The sequence below is a fragment of the Engystomops pustulosus genome, chromosome 1 (assembly GCF_040894005.1).
Source record: "Engystomops pustulosus chromosome 1, aEngPut4.maternal, whole genome shotgun sequence".
In the NCBI taxonomy this organism is placed as follows: Eukaryota; Metazoa; Chordata; class Amphibia; order Anura; family Leptodactylidae; genus Engystomops; species Engystomops pustulosus.
In genome coordinates, this window is record NC_092411.1 from 282,324,124 (window position 1) to 282,351,401 (window position 27,278).

At 46.6% G+C, this 27,278-nt stretch overlaps 1 protein-coding gene across 6 annotated transcripts in view; it reads left to right on the top strand.

Moving 5' to 3' along the window:
- Positions 1–27,278, top strand: part of SLC4A11 (solute carrier family 4 member 11) — a 248,717-nt gene that overhangs the window by 149,250 nt on the left and 72,189 nt on the right. The window contains exon 1 of one of the 6 annotated variants that reach the window (XM_072126355.1): positions 8,118–8,280. The exons of 4 other annotated variants lie outside the window; for them this stretch is intronic. In XM_072126355.1, coding sequence (XP_071982456.1) covers positions 8,241–8,280 — 40 coding nt within the window. In that variant the 5' untranslated portion in view covers positions 8,118–8,240. Of the gene's footprint in view, positions 1–8,117; positions 8,281–23,347; positions 23,726–27,278 lie in introns of those variants that run through there. One more of the 6 variants, XM_072126358.1, reaches the window with a different exon arrangement.

Consider the following 27,278-nt stretch of genomic DNA (forward strand, 5'->3'; position numbering starts at 1 on the left):
AGCTCTGGAGTATAATACAGGATGTAACTCAGGATCAGTACAGGATAAGTAATGTCATGTATGTACACAGTGACTGCACCAGCAGGAGAATAGTCAGTGCAGCTCTGGAGTATAATACAGGATGTAACTCAGGATCAGTACAGGATAAGTAATGTCATGTATGTACACAGTGACTGCACCAGCAGCAGAATAGTGAGTGCAGCTCTGGAGTATAATACAGGATGTAACTCAGGATCAGTACAGGATAAGTAATGTCATGTATGTACTCAGTGACTGCACCAGCAGCAGAATAGTAAGTGCAGCTCTGGGGTATAATACAGGATGTAACTCAGGATCAGTACAGGATAAGTAATGTCATGTATGTACACAGTGACTGCACCAGCAGCAGAATAGTGAGTGCAGCTCTGGAGTATAATAACTCAGGATCAGTACAGGATAAGTAATGTCATGTATGTACTCAGTGACTGCACCAGCAGCAGAATAGTAAGTGCAGCTCTGGAGTATAATACAGGATGTAACTCAGGATCAGTACAGGATAAGTAATGTCATGTATGTACACAGTGACTGCACCAGCAGCAGAATAGTGAGTGCAGCTCTGGAGTATAATACATTCTAATGTATGAACCTAATTGAGAAGTTGACGCTTCTTATAGACATAAACCCTGTGTGGTCTGTGAGTGAAAGCATTTCTACAAACTTGATGTTTCTTGTACAGGTTAATGGGATAATGATGGTCACAGAACAGTATATGATATGACTCGTGTTATTCCTATAATATTACTGTAAGTATCTGACAACAGGATTTCACCGTGGAGCCCTAATCTTAGGATAAATGAAGGATTTGTGTCTATGTAAGGTGATCGTGAATAAACACCCTCCTTACGCTCAGCCCTTGTTAATGTGACTGATGAATGCGGAGCGGCCGATCAATACACGGATATTATACGTTTCCTGTATCACCGATGATATGTAATAGCCTGTAAATAATCCACAGATGGTACAATTATCCCCATATATTAATGTTGTGGATTATAAAACCCTGGGAGACAGAGGCGACGTCTGGGAGAATCAAACACTGGGTCAGGAGTTTGTGGGGTCAGTGAGAAGACCTACGGAGCGTTCTCACAATACACACGTCGTCTTTAGTGTCGGAGATTACGGGAATTTATATTGGTAATCCCGGATAATCCGACTAATTGACCTGACTTACATGTGTGGTGTGTAACCCTACAAAGCTTTAGCTCTGGGATCAGACCATTAAACTCTGCCGAGTTTAAATAAACAGCAAATCCCTGTATGGAAATGATCCCAGGTCAGCGGAGGAGCAGCGATACACCGCCTGGAGCCCGCCGCATGGGTCATGTGATGTAGGATCCATTATAATAGTACACCCTATTCTAAGGATTTTGGTGTTTTGGGCTCTGTATATGCCATTTCTTTCAATTGGAATTTGGCCTTTCGTCTGATTCAGAGTTTTTTTTTGTGTTTTTTTTTTTGAAAACCAAAAAAAATTTCGAGGAGATTGGCCACAATGTTTTTTACACTCTGGTGACAATCAGGCTACATTTTCCTGCATAATGTCCCACCACAGGCCTCTATGTGTATAATATCACACCACAGGCCTCTATGTGTATAATGTCCCACCACAGGCCTCTATGCGTATATAATGTCCCACCACAGGCCTCTATGTGTATATAATGTCCCACCACAGACCTCTATGTGTATATAATGTCACACCACAGGCATCTATGTGTATATAATGTCCCACCACAGGCCTCTATGTGTATATAATGTCCCACCACAGGCCTCTATGTGTATAATGTCCCACCACAGGCCTCTATGTGTGTATAATGTCCCACCACAGGCCTCTATGTGTATATAATGTCCCACCACAGGCCTCTATGTGTGTATAATGTCCCACCACAGGCCTCTATGTGTATATAATGTCCCACCACAGGCCTCTATGTGTATATAATGTCCCACCACAGGCATCTATGTGTATAATGTCCCACCACAGGCCTCTATGTGTATAATGTCCCACCACAGGCCTCTATGTGTATATAATGTCCCACCACAGGCCTCTATGTGTATAATGTCCCACCACAGGCCTCTATGTGTGTATAATGTCCCACCACAGGCCTCTATGTGTATAATGTCCCACCACAGGCCTCTATGTGTATAATGTCCCACCACAGGCCTCTATGTGTATAATGTCCCACCACAGGCCTCTATGTGTGTATAATGTCCCACCACAGGCCTCTATGTGTATAATGTCCCACCACAGGCCTCTATGTGTATAATGTCCCACCACAGGCCTCTATGTGTATAATGTCCCACCACAGGCCTCTATGTGTATAATGTCACACCACAGGCCTCTATGTGTATAATGTCCCACCACAGGCCTCTATGTGTATAATGTCCCACCACAGGCCTCTATGTGTATATAATGTCCCACCACAGGCATCTATGTGTACAATGTCCCACCACAGGCCTCTATGTGTATAATGTCCCACCACAGGCCTCTATGTGTATAATGTCCCACCACAGGCCTCTATGTGTATATAATGTCCCACCACAGGCCTCTATGTGTATAATGTCCCACCACAGGCCTCTATGTGTATAATGTCCCACCACAGGCCTCTATGTGTATATAATGTCCCACCACAGGCCTCTATGTGTGTATAATGTCCCACCACAGGCCTCTATGTGTATAATGTCACACCACAGGCCTCTATGTGTATAATGTCCCACCACAGGCCTCTATGTGTATAATGTCCCACCACAGGCCTCTATGTGTATAATGTCCCACCACAGGCCTCTATGTGTATATAATGTCCCACCACAGGCCTCTATGTGTATAATGTCCCACCACAGGCCTCTATGTGTATATAATGTCACACCACAGGCCTCTATGTGTATAATGTCCCACCACAGGCCTCTATGTGTATAATGTCCCACCACAGGCCTCTATGTGTATAATGTCCCACCACAGGCCTCTATGTGTATAATGTCCCACCACAGGCCTCTATGTGTATAATGTCCCACCACAGACCTCTATGTGTATAATGTCCCACCACAGGCCTATATGTGTATATAATGTCACACCACAGGCCTCTATGTGTATAATGTCCCACCACAGGCCTCTATGTGTATATAATGTCACACCACATACCTCTATGTGTATATAATGTCCCACCACAGGCCTCTATGTGTGTATAATGTCCCACCACAGACCTCTATGTGTATAATGTCCCACCACAGGCCTCTATGTGTATAATGTCACACCACAGGCCTCTATGTGTATAATGTCCCACCACAGGCCTCTATGTGTATAATGTCCCACCACAGGCCTCTATGTGTATATAATGTCCCACCACAGGCCTCTATGTGTGTATAATGTCCCACCACAGGCCTCTATGTGTATATAATGTCCCACCACAGGCCTCTATGTGTGTGTGTAATGTCCCACCACATACCTCTATGTGTATATAATGTCCCACCACAGGCCTCTATGTGTATAATGTCCCACCACAGGCCTCTATGTGTATAATGTCCCACCACAGGCCTCTATGTGTATATAATGTCCCACCACAGGCCTCTATGTGTATAATGTCCCACCACAGGCCTCTATGTGTGTATAATGTCCCACCACAGGCCTCTATGTGTATAATGTCCCACCACAGGCCTCTATGTGTATATAATGTCTCCACCTCAGGCCTCTATGTGTATATAATGTCCCACCACAGGCCTCTATGTGTATATAATGTCCCACCACAGGCCTCTATGCGTATAATGTCCCACCACAGACCTCTATGTGTATAATGTCCCACCACAGGCCTCTATGTGTATATAATGTCCCACCACAGGCCTCTATGTGTATATAATGTCCCACCACAGGCCTCTATGTGTATAATGTCCCACCACAGGCCTCTATGTGTATATAATGTCCCACCACAGGCCTCTATGTGTATATAATGTCCCACCACAGGCCTCTATGTGTATATAATGTCCCACCACAGGCATCTATGTGTATAATGTCCCACCACAGGCATCTATGTGTATAATGTCCCACCACAGGCCTCTATGTGTATAATGTCCCACCACAGGCCTCTATGTGTATAATGTCCCACCACAGGCCTCTATGTGTATAATGTCCCACCACAGGCCTCTATGTGTATAATGTCCCACCACAGACCTCTATGTGTATAATGTCCCACCACAGGCCTCTATATGTATAATGTCCCACCACAGGCCTCTATGTGTATAATGTCCCACCACAGGCCTCTATATGTATAATGTCCCACCATAGGCCTCTATGTGTGTATACTGTCCCACCACAGGCATCTATGTGTATAATGTCCCACCACAGGCCTCTATGTGTATAATGTCCCACCACAGGCCTCTATGTGTATTATGTCCCACCACAGGCCTCTATGTGTGTATAATGTCCCACCACAGGCCTCTATTTGAGTATAATGTCCCACCACAGGCCTCTATGTGTATAATGTCCCACCACAGACCTCTATGTGTATAATGTCCCACCCCAGGCCTCTATGTGTATAATGTCCCACCACAGACCTCTATGTGTATAATGTCCCACCCCAGGCCTCTATGTGTATAATGTCCCACCACAGGCCTCTATGTGTATAATGTCCCACCCCAGGCCTCTATGTGTATAATGTCCCACCACAGGCCTCTATGTCTATAATGTCCCACCATAGGCCTCTATGTGTGTATACTGTCCCACCACAGGCCTATATGTGTATAATGTCCCACCACAGGCCTATATTTGTGTATAATGTCCCACCACAGGCCTCTATGTGCATATAATGTCCCACCACAGGCATCTATGTGTATAATGTCCCACCACAGGCCTCTATGTGTATAATGTCCCACCACAGACCTCTATGTGTATAATGTCCCACCACAGGCCTCTATGTGTATATAATGTCCCACCACAGGCATCTATGTGTATAATGTCCCACCACAGACCTCTATGTGTATAATGTCCCACCCCAGGCCTCTATGTGTATAATGTCCCACCACAGGCCTCTATGTGTATAATGTCCCACCATAGGCCTCTATGTGTGTATACTGTCCCACCACAGGCCTATATGTGTATAATGTCCCACCACAGGCCTATATTTGTGTATAATGTCCCACCACAGGCCTCTATGTGCATATAATGTCCCACCACAGGCATCTATGTGTATAATGTCCCACCACAGGCCTCTATGCGTATAATGTCCCACCACAGACCTCTATGTGTATAATGTCCCACCACAGGCCTCTATGTGTATATAATGTCCCACCACAGGCATCTATGTGTATAATGTCCCACCACAGACCTCTATGTGTATAATGTCCCACCACAGGCCTCTATGTGTATAATGTCCCACCACAGGCCTCTATGTGTATAATGTCCCACCACAGGCCTCTATGTGTATAATGTCCCACCACAGGCCTCTATGTGTATAATGTCCCACCACAGGCCTCTATGTGTATAATGTCCCACCACAGGCCTCTATGTGTATATAATGTATGATTTCTTTACTCCTATATAGTAGACAGCCGCACTGTCCTATCACAACCACAACACCCCAGTCACAGCTACAGTGCCCCGGTCACAGCTTCAGTGCCCCGGTCACAGCTTCAGTGCCCCGGTCACAGCTACAGTGCCCCGGTCACAGCTACAGTGCCCCGGTAACAGCTATAGTGCCCCAGTCACAGCCACATTGCCCCGGTCACAGCTTCAGTGCCCCGGTCACAGCTACAGTGCCCCGGTCACAGCTACAGTGCCCCGGTAACAGCTATAGTGCCCCAGTCACAGCCACATTGCCCCGGTCACAGCCACAATACCTCAGTCACAGCCACAGTGCCCTATCACAACCACAATACCTCAGTCACAGCCACAGTGCCCTATCACAGGCACAATACCCCAGTCCCAGCCACAATACCCCATTCACTGCCATAATACCCCAGTCACAGCCACAGTGCCCCAGTCACAGTCGCAGTGCCCCAGTCACAGCCGCAGTGCCCCAGTCACAGCCGCAGTGCCCTTTCACAGCCACAATACCCCAGTAACAGCCATAGTGCCCCCTCATAACCACAATATCCCAGTCACAGGCACAATACCCCAGTAACAGCCATAGTGCCCCCTCACAACCACAATATCCCAGTCAGAGGCACAATACCCCAGTCACAGTGGCAGTGCGCTATCACAGGCACAATACCCCAGTCACAGCCGCAGTGCCCCCTCACAGCCACAATATCCCAGTCACAGGCACATTACCCCAGTCACAGTGGCAGTGCGCTATCACAGGCACAATACCCCAGTCACAGCCGCAGTGCCCCCTCACAGCCACAATATCCCAGTCACAGGCACATTACCCCAGTCACAGTGGCAGTGCGCTATCACAGGCACAATACCCCAGTCACAGCCGCAGTGCCTCCTCACAGCCACAATATCCCAGTCACAGGCACATTACCCCAGTCACAGTGGCAGTGCGCTATCACAGGCACAATACCCCAGTCACAGCCACAGTGCCCCAGTCACAGCCGCAGTGCCCCAGTCACAGCAGCAGTGCCCTATCATAGGCACAATACCCCAGTAACAGCCATAGTGCCCCCTCACAACCACAATATCCCAGTCACAGGCACAATACCCCAGTAACAGCCGCAGTGCCCTATCATAGGCACAATACCCCAGTAACAGCCATAGTGCCCCCTCACAACCACAATATCCCAGTCGCAGGCACAATACCCCAGTCACAGCGGCAGTGCGCTATCACAGGCACAATACCCCAGTAACAGCCGCAGTGCCCTATCATAGGCACAATACCCCAGTAACAGCCATAGTGCCCCCTCACAGCCACAATACCCCAGGCACAGGCACATTGCCATTTTCATAAAATCACCCATAGGTTTCACTTAAAGGGAAAAAACTGTTTGAAAAAAAGCGAGCTGGCACGTAGCGCTCGATGTGTTTACTACACACAGGACAAGTGTCGGCATAACAGTAGGAGAGCGGAGACTAAGTGCTACAATAATTGTGATCCGTGATAAGCCTGGAGGCAGATAACAGGCAGCGCTATCACTAGTATACCGCTATTATCTCCCAGGAGCTGCAATATATAACTGGCAGGCACTGGAAAGAGGCTCCGCAGCAGCTGCAGGATTAACTGATGTTAATCAGTGATATATATGTACAGAGATGTATACCAGGTGATATATATGTAAAGAGGTGTATACAGGGGGGGGGGTGTATATAGTGGAGTGTGTAGTACAAAGGTCTGTGTGTAGAGGTGTATACAGGGGGTGGTATAGATACTGGAATGTATAGTACACAGATATCTGTGTAGAGGTGTATACAGGGTGAGGTGTATATAGTGGAGTGTGTAGTACACAGGTCTGTGTGTAGAGGTGTATACAGGGGGAGGTGTACATAGTGTAGTGTGTAATACACAGGTCTCTGTGTAGAGGTGTATACAGGGGGAGGTGTACATAGTGGAGTGTGTAGTACACAGGTTTGTGTGTAGAGGTGTATACAGGGGGAGGTGTACATAGTGGAGTGTAGTACAAAGGTCTGTGTGTAGAGGTGTATACAGGGGGAGGTATAGATACTGGAATGTATAGTACACAGATATCTGTGTAGAGGTGTATACAGGGTGAGGTGTATATAGTGGAGTGTGTAGTACACAGGTCTGTGTGTAGAGGTGTATACAGGGCAGGTGTATATAGTGGAGTGTGTAGTACACAGGTCTGTGTGTAGAGGTGTATACAGGGGAGGTATAGATATTGGAATGTTTAGTACACAGATATCTGTGTAGAGGTGTATACAGGGTGAGGTGTATATAGTGGAGTGTGTAGTACACAGGTCTGTGTGTAGAGGTGTATACAGGGGGAGGTGTACATAGTGTAGTGTGTAGTACACAGGTCTCTGTGTAGAGGTGTATACAGGGGGAGGGTGTACATAGTGGAGTGTGTAGTACACAGGGCAGGGGCGGGAGCGCGGCGGCAGTGTACAGTCAGCTTCCTGGGCGGGGCTGTGCTACAGTCGGGTCGGGGCGGGGCTGTGCTACAGTCGGGTCGGGGCGGGCCGCTCATCCTCCTCCTCCCTCTCCTCTCACTACACAGGAGGCAGGACTCGCCGCTGCTAAAAAAAAAAGAAACTTATAGTGACACAAGATGGAGCGGAGGAGGAGGACGAGGAGGTGATACACGGCGGACAGAGCAGAGCCATGGCAGCGGCCAGGAGAGTCTTCCATCTGCAGCCATGTGGTGAGTGACTGGCGGGGCACACGGAGGGGCCCGGGTGCACCCCGCTCTACATGTGTCATGTACATGTGTGTCCCGGGGTGTTATACACTGCTGATGTGTACATAGTGTGTGATATGCACACTATAGGAGTGTATGTATTACATAAGTGCACAGGGTGATGGCATGTGTAACTTACTGTGATGTATGTATGACTCTGCTGTGTGTGTGTGTATGTATGTATGTATATATATATTACTAGTAATGTGTATATTTAATAAGAAGCAGAGTTATGTATATAGTAAGTGTAAAATCTCTATATAGTTAGTAATGTGCAATGTGTCTATAGTATATGCTGTTACGCCTACATACTGTGTGTAATGTGTACATATATGATATGTTTATACTGTGTGTATGGTGTAATGTGTTCTAATATGTATATACTGTGTGTATAGCATACATATGCCTGGTATTCAGCTTACATGTGTCTGTGTGTACATGCTGTACAGGATATACCATATAACATGTACATGTCACTGTATAGCACATATATATTTGGTTGTGATAGGATAGTACATGCAGGAATGTGACTGATAGTACTTGGATGTATATGTGTTGTATGATGTATAGTGTGTGCCCTGATGTGTGTGTATGTGCTGTATGATGCATAGTGTGCGCCCTGCTAGGTGTGTATGTGCTGTATGATGTATAGTGTGTGCCCTGATGGGTGTGTATGTGCTGTTTGATGTAGTGTGTGCCCTGATGGGTGTGCATGTGCTGTATGATGCGTAGTATGTGCCCTGATGGGTGTGTATGTGCTGTATGATGCATAGTGTGTGCCCTGATGTGTGTGTATGTGCTGTATGATGCATAGTGTGTGCCCTGATGTGTGTGTATGTGCTGTATGATGCATAGTGTGTGCCCTGATGGGTGTGCATGTGCTGTATGATGCATAGTGTGTGCCCTGATGGGTGTGCATGTGCTGTATGATGCATAGTGTGTGCCCTGATGGGTGTGCATGTGCTGTATGATGCGTAGTATGTGCCCTGATGTGTGTATGTGCTGTATGATGCATAGTGTGTGCCCTGATGTGTGTGTATGTGCTGTATGATGCATAGTGTGTGCCCTGATGTGTGTGTATGTGCTGTATGATGCATAGTGTGTGCCCTGATGTGTGTGTGTATGTGCTGTATGATGCATAGTGTGTATGTGCTGTATGATGCATAGTGTGTGCCCTGATGTGTGTGTGTGTGTGTATGTGCTGTATGATGCATAGTGTGTGCCCTGATGTGTGTGTATGTGCTGTATGATGCATAGTGTGTGCTCTGACGTGTGTGTATGTGCTGTATGATGTATAGTGTGTGCTCTGATGTGTGTGTATGTGCTGTATGATGCATAGTGTGTGCTCTGATGTGTCTGTATGTGCTGTATGATGCATAGTGTGTGCTCTGATGTGTCTGTATGTGCTGTATGATGCATAGTGTGTGCCCTGATGTGTGTGTATGTGCTGTATGATGCATAGTGTGTGCCCTGATGTGTGTGTGTATGTGCTGTATGATGCATAGTGTGTATGTGCTGTATGATGCATAGTGTGTGCCCTGATGTGTGTGTGTGTGTGTGTGTGTGTATGTGCTGTATGATGCATAGTGTGTGCCCTGATGTGTGTGTGTGTGTGTGTGTATGTGCTGTATGATGCATAGTGTGTGCCCTGATGTGTGTGTATGTGCTGTATGATGCATAGTGTGTGCCCTGATGTGTGTGTATGTGCTGTATGATGCATAGTGTGTGCTCTGACGTGTGTGTATGTGCTGTATGATGTATAGTGTGTGCTCTGATGTGTGTGTATGTGCTGTATGATGCATAGTGTGTGTATGTGCTGTATGATGCATAGTGTGTGCTCTGATGTGTCTGTATGTGCTGTATGATGCATAGTGTGTGCTCTGATGTGTCTGTATGTGCTGTATGATGCATAGTGTGTGCCCTGATGTGTGTGTATGTGCTGTATGATGCATAGTGTGTGCCCTGATGTGTGTGTGTATGTGCTGTATGATGCATAGTGTGTATGTGCTGTATGATGCATAGTGTGTGCCCTGATGTGTGTGTGTGTGTGTGTGTGTGTATGTGCTGTATGATGCATAGTGTGTGCCCTGATGTGTGTGTATGTGCTGTATGATGCATAGTGTGTGCTCTGATGTGTGTGTATGTGCTGTATGATGTATAGTGTGTGCTCTGATGTGTCTGTATGTGCTGTATGATGCATAGTGTGTGCTCTGATGTGTCTGTATGTGCTGTATGATGCATAGTGTGTGCCCTGATGTGTGTGTATGTGCTGTATGATGCATAGTGTATGTGCTGTATGATGCATAGTGTGTGCCCTGATGTGTGTGTATGTGCTGTTTGATGCATAGTGTGTGCCCTGTTGTGTGTGTATGTGCTGTTTGATGCATAGTGTGTATAATTTATAAAATATATGTGTGTGTGTGTATTCTTGATGGTGTTTCGGTCTTCTCTCTATGTATATTGGGGGTTCCTGTTGCACATAACAGCTCATGTTGTCATGTTGTTGCTCTCTGTGATGGCTGGTACATGTAGTCCTCCTAGTGGTGGATCTGTACTGATGTAGCAGAGCTGAGGTTTTGGTGCACTGTGTCCCTGTAGTGATCTATAGGATTGCAGAGTCAGCAGTTATCTTCCAGTGTGCGGGATGTCAGAGGGGACTGGCGTGTCTGTAATACTTGCAGTATTCCTAGTCGTGTTGTTGTCCATCTTCTCCTGGTTGTGCAATACTGGGCTGACCTGCCTTTCAGACATCTGGGAAAGCTGGATGATACTAAGGAGACTACTGTTTATAATAGGAGGTGTCATAGTGCAGGAACCCCCGAGATGCTGCGGTATGTGGGTAGCCAATGTAAACTTGGTCATGACATGTGAAGTCTCGAGAGATGGGTAAGAGGTCACAGAGAAAGAGGGGTAGGGGGTCATATAATGGGGTAAACCCGGCTTTAGTCAGGGTCCAGCTTAGAGTTTTCAGAAAGTTGGGAGGAACCTATAAAGTGCAGAAGGTTCACCAGATGCTCCGATGTTGGAGAGACACCAGTGGTTGCTCGTTGGCCGATATTCTGTGCCCCAGGGGTGAATTTTTTGGTATTTTGGGTCTAGATGTTACTGCTTCTATCTAGTCTGATGTAGAGTGTGGCCTGGAACCAGTCCTGCCCGCCCGTGTCATCAGAATAAGGCCTGGAGCAGGTTAGGCCCGGCTTCAAAAACAAGAAAATCAGGCTTAGCCCGGCACTAGCCCCCTGTGCCCCTCACTGCTGCCTCATCCTCCGCTCAGAGCACATCATGAAGCTGATGGGTAAGTGCCCCCCTGCCACCAGGGACAATGATCTCAGCTTTATAGCACAGTTGTATTCATTTAGGCAAAATTCTATTTTTTTGTGTTTCTTCTTTTTTTGCATTTTGCTAATTTTTGGAAACATTTCTGGTATTTCTACATTTTTTTTTTTTACGTAATACTTCATCGAGGCTAAAGATGCTGGTAGTTACGTGTGTGCCGGGATGGTGCAGAGCTGGGTTTGTCATTGGGATATCGATGTTTATCCCTCTTACATGCGACTGCAGAAGATCTTACGGCTCCTGCTACTACGCACTTCACATGCATATTTCAAGGGCTTTTTTTTTTTATTTTCCATTTTTTTTTTTTTGCAAGTCTGAAGAGGAAAAAACGCAAAATTTTATTTAATATTTTTAAAAATACTTCCATATTTAATAACATGCTACTTCTATTAAATGTAGGAAGGCTGAGGATGTTGGGATAGAGCAGGGCTGAGTTTGCAGTCTGATACAAAGCATTGTTGTTTTTGTTACATCTTATGCTACTACTAGTACTTATACTGCAACTACAACTTCTTGCACTACAACTACAGGTGGTCCCCCAGTTAAAGATGGACCCCTCTGCCCCCTGTGACCTCTGGTGAAGCTCTCTGTATGCTGTTCTATAGTCCCAGACTGCAATGATCAGCTGTAAATTGTCTGCAATGAAGCTTTATTGATAATCCCTGGTCCCAATACAGCAAAAATATTTTGAAACTCCGATTGTCACTGGGGCAAAAAATATTTTTGTCTAGATCTGCAATTATAAAATATGCCGTTTCGACATACAAATTCAACTTAAGAACAAACCTATGGACCCTATCTTGTATGTAACCTGGGGACTGCCTGTACTTATATCATACTACTAGTTCTTACACTACTTGCACTAGAAATTGTAGTACTCATATAATACTACTAGTATTTCTACATGTACTACAGCTACTAGTACTTGTACTACTTGCACTATACTAGTACTTATATCATACTACTAGTATTTCTACATATACTTGTAGTACAACTACTAGTACTTAAACTACTTGCATGAGAACTACTAGTTCTTACACTACTTGCACTATACTAGTACTTGTATTATGCTACTTGCAGTATACTAGTACTTGTATTATACTACTTGCACTATACTAGTACTTGTATTATACTACTTGCACTATACTAGTACTTGTATTATACTACTTGCACTATACTAGTACTTGTATTATACTACTTGCATGAGAACTACTAGTTCTTACACTACTTGCACTATACTAGTACTTGTATTATACTACTTGCACTATACTAGTACTTGTATTATACTACTTGCACTATACTAGTACTTGTATTATACTACTTGCACTATACTAGTACTTGTATTATACTACTTGCACTATACTAGTACTTGTATTATACTACTTGCACTAGGACTAGTAGTACTTATACTGTAATACTAGTATTTTTACAGATATTACAATTACTAGTACAGACGGTTTCCTATTTAAGGACACCCAACTTACAGACCACCCATAGATACAGACGGACCCCTCTCCCAACTGTGACCTCTGGTGACCTCTCTGGATGGTACTTTACTCCTAGGCTGCAATGATCAGCTGTAAGGTGTCTGCTATGAAGTTTTATTGATAAACCTTGGTCCTATTTTAGCAAAAAATTTTGAAAATCCACTTGTCACTGGGACAAAAATATAAATTTGTCTGGAGCTACAATTATAAAATATACATTTCCGACTTGCATACAAATTCAACTTAAGAACAAACCTATGGACCCTATCTTGTACGTAACCTGGGGACTGTCTGTAGTTGTACTACAACTTCTATTATTTCAATGTTTAGTACTACTACGTATACTACTACTCCTGCACAATTAGTACAGATTGAGGAAGGTCTGGGGGTGAAGGATACTGAACAAGCTCTTTTGGGATCCCCCCTGCTCCGCACCTTGCTATAATCCCCCCTGGTCCTGTAGCATGGCGGACGGTATCCTGCAGGCTGATGATGGGGACGTGTATTCCCCGCAGGTGAAATTCTCAGCTATTTGCAGATGTGATGAAGCACTTACACTGGGGCTACACTCCAGGGGACGGGTTTGGCTCTGCTACATCTGTAATTGAGTATAAGTAGCCGCGCTCATGTGCTGTGTTATGTACATTGTTATAATGGTGTCCCTGGGGCGTGTAGAGGCTGTATACGGGCTGTATATAGCCTCAGAGGGCTGTGACCACATCCTGGCTGTGATGGAGGACACATGAATAAATAATGCCGCCACTCCCTCCTCATATTATCATCAGGGCTTTTATTAGTGACTAATACGAGACATGTGACCCCTTCAGTAACAGAAGCGGGGGGCTTATATATAACGCCTCCTTGTGGCTGGTTGTGGAATGTATCTGGAGGTGGTTGGATCTGCATATAAGATCACGTAGCGTCTGTGTAATACTTCATCTTTCCTGTCGGGGCGCTGTGGGAAGATCAGACGCTTCCCGCTGGGGGTCCATCTAGAGAGAGACCCTGAGGCACATGTTTACACGGTGCGTTTTGACGCTGAGGTAACGCTGAGGTAACGCTGAGGTAACGCTGAGGTAACGCGCCACATTTTCAGAAATAAAAACTTCAGACCGAGAGGAAATGTATGAGATGTAACACCCCCCCAGACACCCATCTCGTTCTCAAATTTTTCTAATTCCCATTCTGGATTTTCTGCAGTGACCAATCAGGTTGCTGTTTACATTTTCAAAACTGCCTGCCATCACTGAGAGCTGGATTCTTATTGGTTCCTATCCGCAACTTCTCTTCTTATACATTGTCCGTAGATTTGGCAGATTCTGAAATATTCTGGGTATCATGGATGGTCTGTGTGTGAATAAATGGACCCCCTGGAGACCCCCGTGAACAGTTTATGGGGCCGATGCTGCTTGTGTTTCCTGTGGGCTGAGCTGTCCTGTGCTCTCGCTCTTTAGGTGACATGGCGGTATTACGAGCGGGTGTACGCCGTGTGTCTTGTCTTTTACAAGGTGCAGCCATCTGTTGTCCGATGTTATCTCCATACGACATAAGTGACAGAGTAACCACAAGAGGCGCAGTGTGGAGGGAGCGGCCATGTTTACTATAAGAAGCATAGTAATACCCCCCCCCCCCCCCTCCTCGAAAATAACTGTGCCTCATACTGACCCCCAAAGGGGTGCCTAAATCTCCTAACCTGCTCTTCTCCCATATCACGGGACCACAAAGAGACCCGTCCACATATACGGTGCTGTACATAGACCCCCATAACAAGTTCCCGTCCCCAGGCCCCTTCCATGCCCTCACGCCATACTTGTATACCGTACATGGAGCCCCTACTCAGAGGCGTCTTCCCTCACCTCCCAAAACTTGGATACGCTCCGTCTCCTCTTCTCCGTGCAGCTCCCAGGGGTCTGAGTCTCCGGAGACGGCACTTACCTGCGGTGTCTGGCACTCACCTGGGTGTCATGGTAACCGTCCCTCCAGCTGGCATCTCCTCATTGCCTATGTATGAGCCGGGGCCTCGCTGTCTGACAGGTCCGGGGGCAGCGCCCGGCTCTCTAACCTTTCTCTACCTAACATGATTTTTACTGTCGGCTAATTTTTATTGAGATTTTGGAGAGGCTTATGCCATGATGTGCCCGCTCATATAACGTGACGGGCGCTGGTGGTGGCCCTTGTATGCGGGCACCTGGACACATGGCAGGAGGCACCTCATACCCGTGCAGCAGGGTGACCGCCTGCTTCTCCATACACAGCCCCCATTCATCCTGGCCGTATAATGGGGGCTCAGTTCCCGGCCGGGCCCAGGCCTCGCTCGCTTACACGCCACATGCTGTTTACTTGTGTGCTGCAAACATTTACCCTCTGCCCGCTCCTCGCCCACCCTCCTGCTGCTTCTGGGAAAGCTGGGTGGTGATCAGCATGACTTATCAGGCTTTTCCAGACTCCTATGTTTTCATGTTTGTGCTGAGCTTTTTGTGCAGATTCTGTGATATTTGACATAAAATCGCGCTGCACACAGAATGGCGCGGTAGTTGTCACCTCCGCACTGGGCGCCGGGGTGAGTATATCCGTCTTTGATGACAGGTGGTGTAAGATGAGAAGGGTCTGGCAGCAGATGGTCTCCCTCTCCCCCTGGAATACACATGCATGCTCAGCACAGGCTGCAGGTTTACACACTCGGCTCTGCTACATCAGTCTGATCAAGTATCACAGTATATTTCCTATAAGGTTGGAAAAAGACGCAGGTCCATCAAGTCCTACCTGAAGTGTATACTTGATGCCTTTGCATATTATTAACCCTCCCCTGCCGGGGGTAACCTGCACCCTCAGCTCTGCCGAGAGTCCTTTCCCCAGAGATAATAAACAGAAAGAGGAAACATCTGTTCTCCGAGAAATGGTGAGAGCGCAAAAAAATAATGACGAGTCACATTCTTCCGTGTAGCGCGAGCTGTCACATCAGGGGATGCTTGTGCCGAGGGTCTGGGATTTTGGGATGGGGTGGTTGTCCCTGTGCTCAGGTTGTGCTCTGTTGGGGGTCCCTGTGCAGAGGGTCTTGTCTGGGGTGGGGATCCCTGCTTATGGTGTATCATTTTGAGGGTGGTGGGGTTGTCCCTGCGCTGGGTGTCTGTCATCTCCTGGGCATGGGGGGTCCCTTTGCTGAGGTACACGTCTGTCACGTCAGGGGATGGTGTCCCTACACTGAGGGGCTGTCACATCCAGGGCATGGGGGGTTGCCTTTGCTGAGGGTCATGTCTGGGGAGGGGGGTCCCTGCACTGAGGAGCTGTCACTTCTGGGGAGGGGGGTCCCTGCACTGCTGGTCGGTCACGTCCTGAGGAGGGGGGCCCCTGCATTGGGTGGGTAGGTCCCTTTGCTGAAGGTCTTGTCACATCCAGGGGGTGGGGGAGTCCCTATGCTGATGGTCATGTCTGGGGAGGGGGTCCCCAGGCTGAGGGTCTCTCGCATGCGGGGAGGGGGTCCCCATGTTGAGGGTGTCTCGCATGCGGGGAGGGGGTCCCCAGGCTGAGGGTGTCTCGCATGCGGGGAGGGGGTCCCCAGGCTGAGGGTGTCTCGCATGCGGGGAGGGGGTCCCCAGGCTGAGGGTGTCTCGCATGCGGGGAGGGGGTCCCCAGGCTGAGGGTGTCTCGCATGCGGGGAGGGGGTCCCCAGGCTGAGGGTGTCTCGCATGCGGGGAGGGGGTCCCCAGGCTGAGGGTGTCTCGCATGCGGGGAGGGGGTCCCCAGGCTGAGGGTGTCTCGCATGCGGGGAGGGGGTCCCCAGGCTGAGGGTGTCTCGCATGCGGGGAGGGGGTCCCCAGGCTGAGGGTCTCTCGCATGCACGGAGGGGGTCCCCAGGCTGAGGGTCTCTCACATGCACGGAGGGGGTCCCCAGGCTGAGGGTCTTCTCCCCCATGCGGCTGTATGTGTCCTGCGGGAGCCTCCTGGATAAAGCTCTGCATGTTGTGAGATTCTTCTTACATTATTTACTCTTATAAATATTCTATATGAACGTGAGGTCAGATCTTTGCTTTTTCCATGTTTTATCTTCTCTCTGGTATCGGATTTGGAAAGTATTTGGAGTCTGTAGTCGCTGCCTTGTCCATGGTGAGGTCTACAACAGGTGTTTCTAAGATGTGATCTTCTAATATGTGCAAGACTACAACTCCCAGCATGCCCTGGCACCGCATGTTGTGGCAATATTGGTCCAATGGGAGCTCGGGTCACAGTACCTGCATTCTCCATGGTTTCCATGACTACCTTTTAGAAGTGAATGGAGCATTTTAGGCTTCCTCTGTTACTGTTAGGGGAGGGGCTGCGGTGCTGAGTTTGGAGCACAGCAGTGTGAGGAGACACCCTCATATCCATGTTTCACAGTCCTGCTGTTACTAATAACATAAAGTTATGGAGCCCTTTTCACTTGTGGCATGTGACAGATGTAGCAGATCCGGGGGGGGGGGGGGCTCCCTGCAGGTGTAAGGTGTGTGCACACTGTCAGATTTTGCATGCTCTAGGAAGAGTAAATCTCCGCACCCAGGACATATACAATAGTTTCCTTCATGTTTGTCGCTGACCCATCTTCTGTATACTTGCACTGCTCAGATCACCCTTCTCCATGCAGCCAATAGGGAGAGATCCTGTATTAGGTTATGTAGTCTGTAACTCCTTCCTCTACCAGCATGTCCTTGTAGAGTAAACCTGATCGGATTATATAAGTGCGCCCCCACCTGTCCATTGGCTGTGTGTGGTATTACAGCTTAGCTCCATTCATTTCAATAGATTTAAAGTGCAGTACCCCACACAACCTACTTGCAGGGGGGGGGCGCTATTTCTTGGTTATTGGTCTGATATAACCTATGCCTCCCTCTGTATACATTCAGATGTAGACACCTGGGTGACACACATGTGGTAGCGCCCCCGTTCTGCGCTGACAGGAAGTCATTGTGTCTTTATAGATCTCCACAGGATGCAGCTAAAGCGACTCTGTAAATAATTGACATGATAAACTGTGTAAGATTACAGCTCCTATACTGAACAAGGCATCTCCCCGGTAACAGACTACAAACCCTGTGTGGTCAGATACTGTAGTCACACGCCCCTCCATCTTATATGCAGAGCAGAAATAATAAATGCTCAAAAATTTGTTTGTAATTCTGCAAAGTTGGTGCCTGTAAATAGGTAATGGGCTTTTGATTTGGGCTCTTATTAAAGGGGTTGTTCAGAACTAGGAAAGAACATGGCTCCTCACATCCAGCACCTCCCCTGCCACGGTGAGCCCGGCTCTGATGATGTGAATGAGGATGGAGTGTAATACCAATCTCATCCTGTGGGCAGTTGTGGCGACTTATCTGGAAGAATCCTAGACAACCCCTTTAATTAGCCAGTGTTATGTCACCTCCCGCCTGCTGGACACCTGATGTCACTACAACCCAACGTATCAGAACCGAGTTTACTGATGTCTCTTTAGTGTCAAGTCATGAAAATAAGAAGAAACATTGTTGCAGTTTTGTATCAGATGTTGAGTCATTGTAATCTCTGATCCCCGGATAGCCTCCGTCAGATGAAGGGTTAATGGCCTGTAGGTTACTGGAAGTGGGTAACGCACTAATGTCATTAGAGAGACATCTGTACAATGTATACCCTCCATGATCCGCACGTTGTATCCCACCACCGCCTGCAGGGAGCGCTGTGTTTTCCATGGCTGACAACCAAGTGGAGCCGCGCTGTGATTCTGCTGAGTCTTGTTTGTTTTTGTATATGGGGATCTCTGCATACAAGTACATGTACCCCAATAGCCCCTGTGTATAGAAGCCAATGGCAATGCTGGCTACTGTCCGATCATATAGCAAGACACCCAGCTTTCCTAGTGTACAGAATAGTAATGCTGACTACTGCCCAATCATACAGCTAGTCACCCAGCTTTCCTAGTGTACAGAATAGTAATGCTGACTATTGTCCTATCATATAGCCAGACACCCAGCTGTCCTAGACTAGAGAATAGTAATGCTGGCTACTGTCTGATCATATAGCCAGTCACCCAGTTTTCTACAGAATAGTAATGCTGGCTACTGTCCATTCATATAGCTAGTCACCCAGCTTTCCTAGACTACAGAATAGTAATGCTGGCTACTGTCTGCTCATAAAGCAAGTCACTCAGCTTTCCTAGTGTACAGAATAGTAATGCTGACTACTGCCCATTCATATAGCCAGACACCCAGCTTTCCTAGACTAGAGAATAGTAATGCTGGCTACTGTCTGATCATATAGCCAGTCACCCAGCTTTCCTAGTGTACAGAATAGTAATGCTGACTACTGCCCATTCATATAGCCAGACACCCAGCTGTCCTAGACTAGAGAATAGTAATGCTGACTACTGCCCATTCATATAGCTAGTCACCCAGCTTTCCTAGTGTACAGAATAGTAATGCTGGCTACTGTCTGATCATACAGCCAGTCACCCAGCTTTCCTAGTGTACAGAATAGTAATGCTGACTACTGTCCCATCATATAGCCAGACACCCAGCTGTCCTAGACTAGAGAATAGTAATGCTGGCTACTGTCCATTCATATAGCTAGTCACCCAGCTTTCCTAGTGTACAGAATAGTAATGCTGACTACTGCCCGATCATACAGCTAGTCACCCAGCTTTCCTAGTGTACAGAATAGTAATGCTGACTATTGTCCCATCATATAGCCAGACACCCAGCTGTCCTAGACTAGAGAATAGTAATGCTGGCTACTGTCTGATCATATAGCCAGTCACCCAGTTTTCTACAGAATAGTAATGCTGACTACTGCCCATTCATATAGCTAGTCACCCAGCTTTCCTAGACTACAGAATAGTAATGCTGACTACTGCCCGATCATACAGCTAGTCACCCAGCTTTCCTAGACTACAGAATAGTAATGCTGGCTACTGTCTGCTCATAAAGCAAGTCACTCAGCTTTCCTAGTGTACAGAATAGTAATGCTGACTACTGTCTGCTCATAAAGCAAGTCACTCAGCTTTCCTAGTGTACAGAATAGTAATGCTGACTACTGCCTGATCATACAGCCAGTCACCCAGCTTTCCTAGTGTACAGAATAGTAATGCTGACTACTGCCTGATCATACAGCCAGTCACCCAGCTTTCCTAGTGTACAGAATAGTAATGCTGACTACTGCCCGATCATACAGCTAGTCACCCAGCTTTCCTAGACTACAGAATAGTAATGCTGACTACTGCCCGATCATACAGCCAGTCACCCAGCTTTCCTAGACTACAGAATAGTAATGCTGACTACTGCCCGATCATACAGCCAGTCACCCAGCTTTCCTAGACTACAGAATAGTAATGCTGGCTACTGCCCGATCATATAGCTAGTCACCCAGCTTTCCTAGACTACAGAATAGTAATGCTGACTACTGCCCGATCATACAGCTAGTCACCCAGCTTTCCTAGTGTACAGAATAGTAATGCTGGCTACTGTCTGCTCATAAAGCAAGTCACCCAGCTTTCCTAGTGTACAGAATAGTAATGCTGACTACTGCCCGATCATACAGCCAGTCACCCAGCTTTCCTAGTGTACAGAATAGTAATGCTGACTACTGCCCGATCATACAGCCAGTCACCCAGCTTTCCTAGTGTACAGAATAGTAATGCTGGCTACTGTCTGATCATACAGCCAGTCACCCAGCTTTCCTAGACTAGAGAATAGTAATGCTGGCTACTGTCTGATCATAAAGCAAGTCACTCAGCTTTCCTAGACAACAGAAAAGTAATGCTGGCTACTGTCTGATCATATAGCTAGTTACCCAGCTTTCCTAGTGTACCAAATAGTAATGCTGACTACTGCCCGATCATACAGCCAGTCACTCAGCTTTCCTAGTGTACCAAATAGTAATGCTGACTACTGCCCGATCATATAGCTAGTCACCCAGCTTTCCTAGACTACAGAATAGTAATGCTGACTACTGCCCATTCATATAGCTAGTCACCCAGCTTTCCTAGACTACAGAATAGTAATGCTGGCTACTGCCTGATCATACAGCCAGTCACTCAGCTTTCCTAGACTACAGAATAGTAATGCTGACTACTGCCCGATCATACAGCCAGTCACTCAGCTTTCCTAGTGTACAGAATAGTAATGCTGACTACTGCCCGATCATACAGCTAGTCACCCAGCTTTCCTAGACTACAGAATAGTAATGCTGACTACTGCCCGATCATACAGCCAGTCACCCAGCTTTCCTAGACTACAGAATAGTAATGCTGGCTACTGTCTGATCATATAGCTAGTCACCCAGCTTTCCTAGACTACAGAATAGTAATGCTGACTACTGCCCGATCATACAGCCAGTCACCCAGCTTTCCTAGTGTACAGAATAGTAATGCTGACTACTGCCCGATCATACAGCCAGTCACTCAGCTTTCCTAGTGTACAGAATAGTAATGCTGACTACTGCCCGATCATCTAGTCACCCAGCTTTTCTGCCAATTCTATCCCCTGATGTCAAAACTCTTTTTTTTCATGAAGTGGTCGGGAGGAGACGGTTCCTGTTTTGCATCCACCATCATCTATAAAACCTCCTGAAGTCCTGGAGGTTTAAAGGGCCGGCGCCCCGATGTGTACAGGGTCCTCCTCATCAGCCGCTTCTCTTACACCAGTCACTCTTGTATGTAGGTCCGGGATCTGTAACACAGGGTTGTGCCTGATATTGAAGCTCCGGTCTGTACGAGTGACTGTGACCACGTTGCGATACAACACACAACCTGTGAGCATGTGTGGCGCTGTTTCACAAAGAAAATGCTTTGACGTGGAGATGAAGCAGAGGGGGGGGGGGATAGAGGTCCTGCATGTCCTATTATGCATCACTCCTCTCCTCCGAGCCAGCGATGGATACTATTACATACATCAATGTAATACTATAAGCTCCAGACAGCGTTACATGTTGTCCCTGAATTTATATGTAATGATACCTTTGTGTAGCAGCAGGACTGTGATATATAGATTTATGTTCCAGAATTGTAGGTGCTAGGGGAGAGTTCTCACACTGCTGTGCTCTGTGCTCTCTGCAGCCAGTATTGCCCCTGGTGAGACGAGACGTGCAACCTTCCCTGTACATGTCTATAGTAGCAGCAGGACTGTGATATATAGATTTATGTTCCAGGATTGTAGGTGCTAGGGGAGAGTTCTCACACTGCTGTGCTCTCTGCTCTCTGCAGCCAGTATTGCCCCTGGTGAGACGAGACGTGGAACCTTACCTGTACATGTCTATAGTAGCAGCAGGACTGTGATATATAGATTTATGTTCCAGGATTGTAGGTGCTAGGGGAGAGTTCTCACACTGCTGTGCTCTGTGCTCTCTGCAGCCAGTATTGCCCCTGGTGAGACGAGACGTGCAACCTTACCTGTACATGTCTATAGTAGCAGCAGGACTGTGATATATAGATTTATGTTCCAGGATTGTAGGTGCTAGGGGAGAGTTCTCACACTGCTGTGCTCTCTGCTCTCTGCAGCCAGTATTGCCCCTGGTGAGACGAGACGTGGAACCTTACCTGTACATGTCTATAGTAGCAGCAGGACTGTGATATATAGATTTATGTTCCAGGATTGTAGGTGCTAGGGGAGTGTTCTCACACTGCTGTGCTCTCTGCTCTCTGCAGCCAGTATCGCCCCTGGTGAGACGAGACGTGGAACCTTACCTGTACATGTCTATAGTAGCAGCAGGACTGTGATATATAGATTTATGTTCCAGGATTGTAGGTGCTAGGGGAGAGTTCTCACACTGCTGTGCTCTGTGCTCTCTGCAGCCAGTATTGTCCCTGGTGAGCGGTGTAACCTTACCTGTGCATGTCGATAGTAGCAGCAGGACTGTCCACAGTGCACTGATGACTGTGTATACATTCTTGGCCATAGAGCTTACAGTCTAGTCTTGTATGAAATGACTCGCCTTGATAGTGTGGAGCAGAGCTGAGTTTGTTACCTGTATAGGATTAGGGTATGACGTGAGCTGTGCCTGGCAGACCCTCATCCCTCTGCTCCGATGCTTAGATACAGGATCATCTTCCTTCCGTCTGATGCTCCTGCAGCCCCGGCATTACATGACAGCTTCAGCTCTGCTACATCCCTGTAGATGGCAGCTTGTGCGCTCGCCTCTGCTGTGCTGCTCCTCCCCGCAGTCTGCGAGCCCCCGGCATCCTCATCCCTTTTGCTCGGGGTCTGTGCACTTGCTCTCACACACACGACTCGGCGCTCTCTCCCCTATGGAGCACTTGCTGCAATGTGGCGGGCTCTGAATTTTTGGCTGGGGGTCTTCTTATTCTTTGGTCTGTCCCCTCGGCTTCCTGGTCAGCGCTCAGGACGTGTAGATGGATTATCCCGGTGCTCCCTGATAACTCCACCTTGTTTCCCTGCACACCAATAGTGTCCTGTCCAGAGATGCTCTGCCTTCCATAACTGCCCCCATCTACCCCGCCACCTCTGGGGGCCCCTGAGAAGCCAGTCTAGTTTATTTCATCGACCGAGTTTGTAGGAGTCGGGGGGGGTCTACCTTTTTAATTCATCAAATTTTTTTTAATTACTTTTAATCCACCCCCCCCCTAGCAGGTGAGTTCTGCTGTTTTTATACCCATATTATATAATTGTATGTGCTGATGGTCGCGTTGCACTTTTTGGGATGGGTAATTGCACCTTGTACTGAGACCTTCTGGATGCGGCTGATTCATTGTGTAGAAATGCTACAAGATGACTCCTGGTTAGTGATAGATTAACAGGTTGTGGATGTATTAGGAATTGTTTTTACTGCAATTTTTATTATTTTTATTTTTTTTTATGAGTTTTATGCAATTTTTTTATGCTTTATTTATATTTTTATTTTTTTTGAGTTTTATGCTATTTTTTATGCTTTTTTTTAATTATATTTTTATTATGAGTTTTATGCTTTTTTAAATGATATTTGTAGGGTTTTACTATGTTTTTATGGTATTTTTATGGTTCTTGCTTAGATCGGATAATAATACCATGGCTCTGTAAATACCTCTTTGTGTGTATTATACATTAGACATGAAATCCAGGAACGAGCGTGACAGGGTTAATGGCTATTTTTTCCCAGGATTTTTTTAGGATGCCAATACTTCTATATTTTGCATCTTCTGTAAAATCTTTTCTATTTTATAATATGTAATGTAGTCATTTTCTTGTTTAGGGGACAGTAATGGGGGTCCATCCCACCCCAGGGAAGGTATAATAGAGATTCCTTAAAGGAACACATCCTACACAATTCTGACTCTCTCTAATCTATGGAGATTATTGATTTAGTTTTACTAAAATGTTAATTTTTACAAATTTATTTTTTTTACTAATAAATGCTAAAATTTAGCACAAATTGTAATTTATTTTCCTTGGCGGTGCGCCTGATCCCATCGCTGTCCTTCGTTATTTGTTTTTCTTCTGATTGTCCGGATTATGTGGATAATACATTGCTATAACATTAATTTAATGCAGCAGTTGACAGATTAGGGGATGAGGATTAGGTGTCCCGGGGAGGGTTCCGGAAAGCGGTGTCACACCGGGTGAGAGTTAGGAGGGGGGCGCTGTGGGGCGGCCGGGTCCCAATCCGCTGTCTTTTAACACTTGAGGGAGACATTGTCTTTGGGAACGGGGCTGTAGAGTAGGATCACGCATACGTTTCGATGTGACCCTCTCCTGGTCCTATGGGGACCTGTTAGACCCAGATTAAAGGAGCCGATTATCTTTAATTTCATAAGCGGTGACTTGTGTTTTCTCCTGCGCAGCATTTTCTTCTTCTTTTTATCTTTTTGAAGTGAGGAGTCACATCTCTAAACAGCAGATTAGGATTGTGGCGTCTGGAGAAGTGCTAATTGAATGACCCTGATGGTCTGGAGCGTGAAAATCTGGGTGGAACAGAGGAAAGTGACGTGGGATCCTAGTGCAGGCCTGAGGGGGGGGCTGTGATGGGATATAATTTACAGTAATTTAATATATTATGAGACCGTAGGCTGTTTATATGTTTTATGTTACTATCCAGAGCATTATACTCAGCCTTAAAGGGGTTGTCTTGTGACAAGTATAGCCCCCATCGACAGGATAGGAGCTAACTGGTTGATTTTTTTTTTTTTGGGGGGGGGGGGGGGGGGGGGGGGTCTCGGTGATGAGACCTGAATGGATCACGAGAATGAAGGTCCAGTGTACCCCCTCGCGTTGCACCCGAAAAAGAATGGAGTATGCTGCTCCATTCACTGACTATGGAACTGAAGGAGGACACGTGACTGGCTGCTCTGTTCATCTGGAGTGAAATGGGGACCCCCCCTGTTCTCATGATTCTCAGGGATCCCATCATTGAAACCCCCACTGACTAACAAGGTAGTCCCTATTCCTGTGGATGCGGACTAATTTGTAGTTACTGGACAACCCTTTGTATAAAAACGGGAATGGCAATGGCTAACAGTAATATTTTATACTCTCCTTCACCCATTCCCTGCAGACCCCTTTACCTCCTGCACTTGGTTGGGAAATGGCTGTCCAGCCAATCACAGACCTCATTTTGACTTGCCTCAAACCTATTGATTGATTGGTTGAGGAGGTATCGCAGCCACTTCCTGTTACGTTGGAACGGGTGCAGGAAGTGAATCAATGCAGTTGAGTATTGGCTAGTGTTTGCCACCATCATGTGACTTCTGCAGCCAATGAGCAGTAGAGTCCAGGAAGGTGAAGCAGTATGGCGAGTATTCATCGGTTTGATATTTTAGACCCTCTTTGGGCTTCCTAACTCTAGTTCTACATAGTACATAAATGGACAATGCGTTTCGGTGGGAAGTCGGTGCCTTCTTCAGGACAAGTGAATTGATGGTGCACAGGGTGGTGTATATACTGGGGAAGAAGCCTACAAGCCATAAAATATAATGTATAGTGTAAATGGGTGTAACACCTCAGCTCCGCCTCAGATCAGCTTGGTAGGAGCTTTCGTTTTTTTAGGTTTGAGGCTGTAGAGAATGGGTGGACGATGACCGCAAGGGGCCCCTGAGGATTTATTGGGCTCGGTAGACGAGGAGATGTTAGTCGTACTCACCGTTCTCTGGAGTCAGTTACATTTGGCGACTTTCAGCTTTTTGTTCGGGGGTCATGTCACCTTCACTATAAATATCTCTGTTTTTGATCTCCTGATCCTGGTTCCCATCTCCTGGCGCACCTCTGTTGGCAGTCATTGCCCTGGACACCTGTGCCTTCTAGAATATCAGTTTTGCACTTCTTCTAAGTTCACCTCTCCGACTACAGAGTGACCTTGTGCGATCTTTCTACTTTTTCATCGTACTGTTCACCTTTTTTTGAAAACTTCTCTTGTGCTTCCCCTGTATCCCGGAATGCTTTACCTTGTACCACACCAAAAATTCTCAAAATAATCGTGCCAAGTTAAATGAGCTGCATGCAATCTCCTCTAGTGGTGTCTCAAATGAATATCCATGGACATATATCACAGACTGAGCATGAGGCTCCGAGGATCACCGAGATACACGATGCCACCTTCTCCACGGATTAGCAGCCTCGTCACCCAACACAGTGGTGTGTCCGTGAAATCTGTATATGGACTAACCATAGTTGTCTGGGTTTTTTTAGTCCCTTGAATGTATATTTTAAACTTTCAGTAATGGCGCCACACTTATCCACAGGTTGATTCTGGAATTGCAGCTCAGGGTTCTTTAAAAGGTTTATAGATACTTTGTCTCCATGGCTTTCAGATCGGTTGGAATCAAGTGGTTTGGCGATGTTCCTTCAGACCTGACCTAAATGACCTCATGATCTACATGATGTCATCACTTCTGGTCCATTGGGGGGGGGGGGGGTGATCTATGAGACTGGTTGCAAAGGGGGTTCAGTTATTTGAAGTGAGTTGTACAAAAGACCGTACTGGACCGTTATACCATTTGTGGACAAATGTGGCGTTGTTTTTTTTTTTTTTTTTTTTTTAAATACATTTTCCTAAAACGGTCACCAAGTGCCGCTGAATGTGCCTCTGGTGATATAACATAAATGAAGATAAATTTCGGATCCTATCTGATATCTGAGACTGCCGCCTTCCCTCCTGACGAAAAACTCCATTACCAATTTATATTTTAATCTGGAGATCCTGCATGATTAATCT